General features: G+C 42.6%; 1 protein-coding gene across 2 annotated transcripts in view; it reads left to right on the forward strand.

Annotated features, from left to right (window-relative positions):
* The first annotated feature begins 12 nt into the window (after nt 1–12).
* The window catches only part of LOC122131733 (zinc finger RNA-binding protein-like), an 18,108-nt gene continuing 8,120 nt past the window's right edge, over nt 13–10,000 (forward strand). Inside the window, exons 1-9 of one of the 2 annotated variants that reach the window (XM_042706390.1) lie at nt 13–220; nt 1,377–1,722; nt 2,894–3,087; nt 3,232–3,351; nt 3,501–3,646; nt 4,330–4,510; nt 4,940–5,172; nt 5,546–5,696; nt 9,335–9,476. In XM_042706390.1, coding sequence (XP_042562324.1) covers nt 1,500–1,722; nt 2,894–3,087; nt 3,232–3,351; nt 3,501–3,646; nt 4,330–4,510; nt 4,940–5,172; nt 5,546–5,696; nt 9,335–9,476 — 1,390 coding nt within the window. In that variant the 5' untranslated portion in view covers nt 13–220; nt 1,377–1,499. The remainder of the gene's footprint in view (nt 221–1,376; nt 1,723–2,893; nt 3,088–3,231; nt 3,352–3,500; nt 3,647–4,329; nt 4,511–4,939; nt 5,173–5,545; nt 5,697–9,334; nt 9,477–10,000) is intronic. The other variant, XM_042706391.1, reaches the window with a different exon arrangement.

Below are 10,000 nucleotides of genomic sequence, written 5' to 3' on the forward strand. Positions count from 1 at the left end.
ATGTCTCCTGTAGACTTATAAGGAGCATCTCGAGGGCCAGAAGCACAAGAAGAAAGAGGCGGCGCTGAAGGTCTCTCAGAGCAGCAGCAACAGTGGGGCAGGCGGCTCTGGTACCTCAGCTCGCGGTACACAGAATCAGCTGCGCTGCGAGCTCTGCGACGTGTCCTGCACAGGCGCCGACGCATACGCTGCTCACATCCGCGGTGCCAAGCACCAGAAGGTACCGCAGCACCGTCTGCCACTCTACCCTCAAACCCCACCTTTGCCAGGTTGGGTGACGTCAATTGTGCAGTGGAGAAACTGTAGTCAGCAGCAGGTTGATGCGTGGGCACGACTAGCCCCCCTTTTTTTTGTATTATCCTGCACTGTGTGCACAAAATGGATTTTTAGATAGGTGTATCCAAAACCTTCTGTGATTCTCGTAGAATCTGTAGTTTTGACTCAGGCACCCATCTCGGATCCATTGTCAAAGCATCTCCTGAACTGCTTTATCTCAAAAGATGGCTAAACATGTTTAAAAAACAACTGAGATAACTGAGACTTTTTTCACTTATTCACTTTGATTACCAGGTGCCTGAAAGTTGATTCTAAAATTGCGCAGCTCTCCCAGACAAATGTGAACACATTTGCTGCATTCTGATTCATTTTTTTTTTTTTTTTTTAAATGAATGTGCCAAATATAAACCGGAAGCCAGTGAATAGGAGATGTTTGACTCCTGATTGCAATCTTAAGAATTAAGTCATTCTAAGCAGTAGTCATGGACAAAGAGTGTGTAACTTTCTTTGTCCATATGTAAACATTCAACTTTCCAACACATTTGCTCTGAACCGTACTGTTTCCCCACCAATCTCAATGAGCCACAAATAGCCATCCCACAGCTCAACTTGCTTTGGTCACAGTAACTAGACAGACGACTAAACCCCTGTACGTGGGGGAAGGGGAGCCTATGTTCTGTCACCTTCACTTGTTCTGCATTCAATCACTAACCACTGTAAAGCCTAGCTAACTGAAACAGCCTTTTTGCTTGATCGTGTTTTCTATGAGCCATATTTTTAAAAGGTGTTTTTCTCTTAGATGGCTATGCGCATAATGATCAGGTCCGACTAATAAAGCCACAATTTAAGATGGACTATTATCCAAAAGGCATTTAAATGTCTGGGCTGTTGGCGTTGACCTTGTCCAGAAAAGCACAGGCTAAACACCCTTATAAATATATAAATATCTATCTCAAAATAGCCCATAATGACAAAGTCAAAACAGGTTTTTAGACATTTGTGCTAATTTATTAAAATAAATATATAGTAAAAACATATAGTAAATATATATAATTATCGCTCTCTAATTTGTTTGTCCTTCTTGTGTATCTTTCTTCCAGGTTGTTAAGCTACACACCAAACTCGGCAAGCCCATCCCCTCCACAGAGCCCAGCGTGATCACCCAGACGTCCAGCTCCACCACGGCGGCGCCCAGCAAAGCCTCCTCAGGGGGCTCCTCAGCAATGGGCAGCTCCGGTGCGGGCGGAGGTGGTGCCCTGGGAACCAGTGTACCCTCTCCTGCTCAGGCTTCTGCGGCGGGCACCGCCAACTCGTCTTACCTGAAGCCTGTCAGCATGGCGAACAGTGCCAGTGCGGCGGTGCAAGGCAAGAGCCCGGCAGCCAGCAGCCTGCCCGCCAATGCCAGCACGGTCAAGAAGGCCAACACCCCCAAGATCAATTTCGTTGGTAAGAATAGATGAAAAGAATATGCTTTTTCGCTTCTCTGAATTCATTATGGTTTTATGTTGAGACAATCATGGTACTTTCCACTTCTTTTGCATTTGCTTTTCAATCTTTTTTTTTTATTTTGCAGATGTTGCTTTTGGTATCTGTTCTATGTTCATGTGAATTGATAGGTCAGATTAGGCCATGATGGTGCATTCGTCCTAAACTGTCCTTCAGCATTCCTGCAAATTCTCTCTTTATTTTTGTACTTGAAAGGACAGCTTTTTCCCTCTTCGCATGGTGGCCAGTTTGCCTTTTCTGTGTGCCAGCTCTCTCGACTGTGTTTGCCAGCTTTTTCTCTCACAAAGGGAGGCCAGCCGGCCAGTCTCCCAGCTCTTCGGAGCGTTATTCTAACTCCCGTGGCCTACTCTGGCCCTGCCTGAGCCCCAGTCCCCCTCCTGCTGTCCGACACTAGAATGACATGTTTGTTTTATAGCGCCACCAGATCCTCTCCAGCAGGACCCCAGCCCCTCCCCAACCAATAACTATAAGCTCTATGGGTCTGGCTGGAGGAGTTTAACTTGAACTGTTAAACAGAGCCAACATTGAATCACCCAGACCGTAAATCATTTACAATCTAATTGAATAGACTTAGAAAGAAACAAATAGTAGGTTTTTTTTTTTTTGGGGGGGGGCATTATACTACAAAGGCTTCCTTTTGGTGCTCTGTATTGGCAGGCCCAGCTTGCATTTTTGCTGGAATGTTATTGTTGTTAATTACAGAAGAACATTTACAAAGGCTGCTTTCTTATTGCTAGTGAAAGAGGTGGGTGGGGACACATCATGGATGAAGGACAAATTATATCCACTTGGTTCATAGTAGTGGCCTAAGTACTGTTCTCTGTATTCCTGTATTATCCCCCCTCCCATTTTATAGGGATTTCCAGTGAAACTTGTTTACAAGCTTTTCTATCTGTCCACTTGTTTCAAGTGAACTACGTGAACTTTACCCAGATTACAAGTAATTGTAAAATAGCACAGCTACTGCATATTAGAAGTCTCTGTTTTGCTTTTATTTGAAAGAAAATTGCATCAGCAACACAAGCTTGTTAAATAAATAATGACAAGCCTTCACTTTTGGCAGAGGTAACGTGACCATCTTTCTAACGTGACTATCTTTCTCATGTTGCAGCAGGAAATAAGTTACAGACCACAAGTGTCAAGGCTGATGACGCCAAAGCGGAGACGGCAAAACCCGCCCCGGCCTCATTGGCTGCACAGTCCCCGGACATGAAGATGGAGACCTCTGATTCGCTGGCGGCGCAGTCCGCCCTGGCTGCCCTGCAGAGTGACGTCCAACCAGTTGGACACGACTATGTTGAGGAGGTGACGTAGCTTATGTTGGGCCTTTACAATTGTTTTTGAAGTGCCGTATGTTGTAGGCTTATTAAGGGTTGGCTGTTCCTTTCTATGCGTTGTCAGGTGATAATCAATGAAGAGAGCCAATTTTAACACATTTCTCCCTCTCAGGTACGCAATGATGAAGGCAGGGTGATCCGCTTTCATTGCAAGCTGTGCGAATGTAGTTTCAACGATCCAAACGCCAAGGAGATGCACTTGAAAGGACGAAGGCATCGTCTCCAGTACAAGGTTTGTGGATTCTTCATTCGGCCAGACTCTTTCTGCTTTCTCTCTGTAGGGCCAGAATGAAACTGACACAGCTTTGTCTAGCTTACATCTTCTGTAACAGTATAAGGGAGAGTGCTGTAAGGATGTTTATCCCTTGCGTGTCCCTGCAGAAAAAGGTCAACCCCGAACTCCAGGTGGAGGTGAAGCCCAGCATCCGAGCACGCAAGATCCAGGAGGAGAAGATGAGAAAGCAGCTGCAGAAGGAGGAGTACTGGAGGAGGAGAGAGGAGGAGGAACGCTGGAGGATGGAGATGAGGTGTGTGTGTGTGTGTGTGTGTGTGTGTGTGTGTGTGTGTGTGTGTGTGTGTGTGTGTGTGTGTGTGTGTGTGTGTGTGTGGTTGTAGTCTGTGTGTTTGTTGGGGGTGGGAGTGGGTAAGTTGGTAGGCAATAGGTGTCCCAAACCATGGAAAACTGGATTTTCCGTTCTGTTTTTAAATTAAGAGTTTTGTAAAGAAGGATCAGTAGGGAGGATGGAACATTTTGACAGATGAGGACTGTTTCTCTTAAGAGGCAATCAAACATTACAAGTGGACTCCAGGGACAGGAATTAAATGTGTGAACTGGGACCTTCTTTCTCAGATTCCAGACCACTTGCACTAAAGAGAAAGAGACGAGACTATATTACACTAGAGTGTAACTCTATTTGTTTTATTGTTTCTCTTTATTCATTTATTTTGTATAGAACTTGGCACTGGTATTTGGACCAATTCTTGACCCAGTAATTAGCAGATGTCTAGATAAATGAATCTGTGATTAGAAAAACAGTGCCCTGATCTTTATCAGCTGTACAGACATCTTCAGCTAATCGGACAATTCAGTTGCATCAAATACAATAGATGTTTCGGAAATGTGTTTACTTTGAACCTCGCTATACAGTGAGTGATAAAGTAACCATGGATTGTGGATAAATTGTGTGTGTGATTTCCCCTATGGACTCAGTGCCATTTACTGTCCCAGGCGTTATGAGGAGGACATGTACTGGCGGCGTATGGATGAGGATCACCACTGGGATGATCGGCGCAGGATGCCCGACGGAGGCTACCCACAGGGGCCCCCCGGCCCTCCCGGACTCCTGGGCGTGCGGCCTGGCATGCCCATACCCCAGCCACAGGGGCCAGTGGTGAGCTCTTCTCCTGACCTCCTTTTCTTCCAGAGGCTTGTGCATTTTATGGATTGAATAATGAGGTCTTTTGGTTGTGCCTTAAGCCGCTTGCAAACTGACGTTGTCACTCCATGTTGAAATCTCATGAGCATGTTACCTGTCTTTCGCATCATCATTCATTTGCTATGTTACTATTTGCGAAGATGGTTTTTGAGTGTGGAACGGTCCACACGCCAGAAAATGTGCTTTTTTTGGCATTGACTTTAGTTTTTTTTTTTAGATCTGGCCTGGATATCTAAGCAGTATTGTTCAAAGAACACCTGCAAATGTTTCAATCCGATGTTGCAATGTTGTACATATAGAATGTAAAGTCAAGAATGTTTTTTTCTCATGTGAAAACTCTTATCTCTCTGTCTGAGCATCCTGACCTCCTCTCACTCTTTCCAGCCTCTCCGCCGGCCCGACACCTCAGACGACCGTTACGTCATGACCAAACACGCGGCCATCTACCCCTCCGAGGACGAGCTGCAGGCCATCCAGAAGATCGTGTCCATCACTGAGCGGGCGCTCAAACTCGTCTCCGACATCATCACGGACCAAGACAAGGCCAAGGAGGAGGACAAGGAGAAGGAGAAGGAGGAGAAGGAGAAGGAGAAGAAGAAGGACACCACCAAGGACAGGTACACCAGAACGTTCTACCTGCAGTGTTACCCATTCAAAGAATAGATAGGTCTGGTGTGACCCAGTCGAGTGAGATTAGAAGTCAAATATCATTAATAAAGCTATGAAGCATTGAGACGTCTGAAGACAAATATATAGGTATAGTTTGTCTGATTATAGTGACTCATTGTTATAGAAGTAATTTGTCTGATCATATCTCCCCAGGTGTGTGCTTCATTGTGTGTAATAACTTGGCTGCATTGTGTGTGTGTGTGTGTGTGTGTGTGTGTGTGTGTGTGTGTGTGTGTGTGTGTGTGTGTGTGTGTGTGTGTGTGTGTGTGTGTGTGTGTGTGTGTGTGTGTGTGTGTGTGTGTGTGTGTGTGTGTGTTGCAGAGCTCTGAAGGGTGTGATGAGGGTCGGCGTGTTGGCCAAAGGCCTACTGCTGCGCGGGGATAAGAATGTGAACCTGGTGCTGCTGTGCTCTGAGAAACCCACCAAGACCCTTCTGACGCGCATCGTGGAGCACCTTCCCAAGCAGCTCACGGTAGGTGTCCAGTCACATGCTCTCCAAATGGGACAGTCCGGTCAACAGCCATTCTTGAAAGTAAGGCTTGATTCCAATGTTTGTCTCTAAATCTAACACACATTTGTCCCTGCTTCATACACTTTTACTGTCCTGCAGAGGTGTGTGTGTGTGGGCGCGTGTTGGAGCCTACTTCACAATAAGCTGGCAAAGACCGTAGAGCACCTTTTTTTTTTTATTAGTGTCCAAACAAACACTCAAGCCCAAGTTGTGAATTCGAAAGCAGGCTGGGTCTTAAAGCCATTGGCCTGCCTCCAGCTCTTTCTTCTGCCTTGTGGAGCAGCTAAAGACTCTCCAGTCAAAATGATCCATGAGGCAACCTTTTGAAGATTAGAAAACGCTACACTTTTACAGATGTGGTTTGTGTTGCTGTATTACACTGAATGATGAACATCAAAGAACACCCCAAACTCGGACACAAACAGAGACAGTTTTAGTGCTGTCATATAGAGCTGCAACGATTAGTCGACGAAATCAACAACGTCGATTGTGAAAAATTGTCGACGATGATTTTTATTGTCGACGCATCCAAAAATATATAAAAAAAAATATGTATATAACTTTTTTTTTTTGTGGCAGACGCTAGCAGAGCTACTGGTGATTTTCATTCAGCATTGCAATGCACTATAGGAAGTGCGAAATAGTGCATCTTTAACTAATAATAATTGACCATCATTGAGAAAAATGGAACAGAATCTGCAAATAGCCTAGCATACAAATTAGGGGTGGGAATTGGCAAAAATGTGACGATTCGATAGTATTGCGATATTTGGGCCACGATTCAATATTATTGCGATTCTTAACATATTGTGATCCAGCAAGTATTTCGATTCGGCGATATATTGCGATTCATGTCTCCCATATTATTCAGAAGGCATTACAAAAAATTAGGAAATAAGACTGCTCAACTCACTTCAAATGTCACATTTAATTCTGTGTACAACATTATCTTCTACACATTAAAAACAAGTGCAAAAACTAAAAATCCTGATTTCGCGGGAGCTTTTCCAAAATGTTGTGATGAAAGTTGCTGTGTTTTTTAGGTGTTTGTTGATGAAATTGTAATTATAAATTAGTTATTTGTTGAAAAATAAGTAATTAATAAACAAACATTCATTAAAGCCCAAAACCATTGTCCTCTTAATAACCTTACCAACATGCCAAACAAAAGATTACTAGGACTACAAAAATGTAGCAAAATAGGCTTTACTTATCCACAACGAAGTGCACCACGGACGTGCGGTCAGGGGAGGTAGAGTGAAAGTAAAAAAAAAAAATACGATACGATAAAATAAATTAATATTTCTCTACTGATCTGTGCTATAAATGTAATATCTGCATGATTCCAATCATTTTGAGCATTTGATATAATAAAATTATTGAATTTGCGCATGTCCTGTTCAAACAGAAAGGAGACATTGAGACGGTGAGGCAGCGACGAGCTGTGCCTCATCTCAGATTGCGCAATCCCTCACAAACTGGGTTGAGCGCATGCGTAAAACCTTTTTAGTCTTGCTGATCTGACATAAAACCACAGTGAAAAAACACAGAGGGGAGGCGAACAGTACCTCTGCTTCAATGAATCCCATCGAGAGCCCAACGGCCGGGTTTTTGCTTGTTCTGCCGTTGCTTTTCTTCTACACTTATATTTGACCTTGACCACGAAAATGGAAGATTCTATAGCTAAGCTTAAACATTTCTCAAAACTGGACTTTCAAACAAAACGTAAAGTGATCAATAATGGGAGACCAATGCCGGAGCTAAAAGGTATGCTTCTCACCCCTCATTCGCTAACATTACATTGATACAAACCGTGTACAACCGGTTGTGATGGTGAAGCCATTTTCATTTGACAACAAAGCACCGCAACAAGCGCCACCTTGTGGATGTAATATGTAAATGTAATATTATCAGAGTAAACTCTGAGAAAAACAATGGAGGAAACCCGAAAGTAAAACACATAATTATATAATTAAATATTGCAATACTTTGCGCTACTGTATCGATATAATTGCGTGCGCAAAATATCGCGATACTGAACAGAATCGATTTTTTCCCCCCACCACTAATACAAATCATGCACCGTTTTCTTTGCCCTCCGTTCTCGTACCTTCATGTGCTGCATATCAGAAATGGCCGACTGAAAAGCGAATGATTCTGAGACGGCTCATGTTACCATGGAAACAATAAACAAAGCTAGCTTTAGTAGCTGCTGCATATGAGATATGGCTAACAGAAAAGTTGTCATTTTTCTCAATGATGGTCAATTATTAGTAGTTAAAGAAGCACTATTCCAGTATTTCAAAGAGAATGAGCTGTGGGAGCACAACAACAGTGAGTGTCTAGCAGCAATTATCATAGACATATATGATATATCTATAACTTATAGTAAGGTTTAAGCTTACATGTTGGAAAACAGAACGTCTCATGGAGGATGCTTGCTAACGCTATTTCAGTTATGTTAAGTGCAATGTAGTGAATCAGTGAATTATCAGAGTAGCCTGTATTTTTGTTTGTTCTGAATAGTTAACCCCCTCCACTTAGCATTCTTCAAACAAAAGATTGTGGGAAAAATATTTCATAAGTTGAATTTGAATGTCACTTGCAGCCCAGTTATTCTTGCGTTATTTTGCACTTGCAGAGGCTTGATTGCTAATTTGAGTTACTTTTAAAACTTTATTTGCACTTTCTCTTTACTTTTAAAAGCATATTTGCACTTTAATTTGTATTACTATTTAATTTTTGTATTATGATGATTACATTTGTTACTGAAATACATTTGAAATTCAAATTCCAACATTTTGAGTCGTTATCTTAATTTGCTATGGGAAATAATCATTAGATTAGTCGATTAATCGAAAAAATTGTTGATAGATTAATCGATTACCAAAATAATCGTTAGTTGCAGCCCTACTGTCATATGGTGAATTTACCTACTTGACAAATATGCTTTCTGGGCAGTTATGCTGTTAAAGTCTGCTTATGATGATAAAAACGTTTCTAATTAACAAATCGAGATCGATACAGATTGGAAATAAAGGTCTCTCGTTGGAATACCGATCTAATTCTGTCTTCTTTGAGCATTCAGTCAGAGTAATGTCCAGAAGGAACTGAGTAAAAGAAATAGGACAAGATCATACAACATTATCAAAAACAGGCAAAAAGCCTACAGACATGAGAGGGAAAAAAAATGAAATTTTAGAGAAAAGTTGAGATTGGAATATGAGAAAGGGCAATAAACGAAGAGATAAAACTGGAGCAGTGTGAATGCCCGGGGTGGTATGAAATCATCTGCATGGTTCCTCTGCATCATGACTGCATGCAGTAGGACAGTAACTTACTACTGCACGGAGCTTTGACTTTCAAAAGTTTCTGGTCTCACCACATCAGTGGACATGTGCTGCTTCGTATTGAGGTGTGAAAGGGGGTACCACAGGGATGTAAGGGGTGGACTGGAGGAGGACAATTTAACATGTTCACGTCAGAAACCAAGAATTGCTCATTAGAGACCTTTTAAAGAGTAGAACTCTACGGTATACTAGTGTCATTCCTCCATCTCACGCCTATCTCGTATCACCTACCATTATGCTCCTTTGCAGCTGGTGACACCTGACAAGTACGAGGTGAAGGGCTCTATCCAGGAGGCAGCCATCATCTTGAACTCCGGCGCTGAACCCAAGATGCAGGTGACCATCACCCTGACATCGCCCATCATCCGAGAAGAGAACGCCCGGGACGGAGGTTGGGAAGGCTGTTGCCCCTCTTCTTTCTTTTCGCCCATCTATGAGATTCATTTCGCTGTTTCTTTTTTTTCTTTTCTTTTTGGGGGTCAGCAACTGAGCATGTCTGCTGGCAACAAGGAGGCATAAATCTGTTGTAGTGATGCCAGGAATAGGAGTCCTTTTGATCTCCAACATTCCTCAGCCTTCAAACCAGTCCTGGTATGTGCTTGAGCTTATTCATGAGAGGCTTGAATATCTGAGACATCTGTTGCTTTATTTGCCTTCAAAAGCCTTGGAAAGTGTAAAAAAAAATATCAGCATTAGGTTTTCATCATTAAGATCTTACTCTGTGAAAAAAAACTCTCTACATTGCTAAACCAGTTATCCGATGAAAATATGTCATTTGCATCACCATGTTCAGATGCCATCCACATAACAGTAAAAGAAAAATCTGTCAGTGTCCAAGGCAGCCATTTTGAAGGCAGAGGAGTTATTCTTAACATTCCTAGATGGTCAATCCATTCACAGATATATAACTTAAAT

The sequence above is a fragment of the Clupea harengus genome, unplaced genomic scaffold, assembly GCF_900700415.2.
Source record: "Clupea harengus unplaced genomic scaffold, Ch_v2.0.2, whole genome shotgun sequence".
Classification (NCBI taxonomy): Eukaryota; Metazoa; Chordata; class Actinopteri; order Clupeiformes; family Clupeidae; genus Clupea; species Clupea harengus.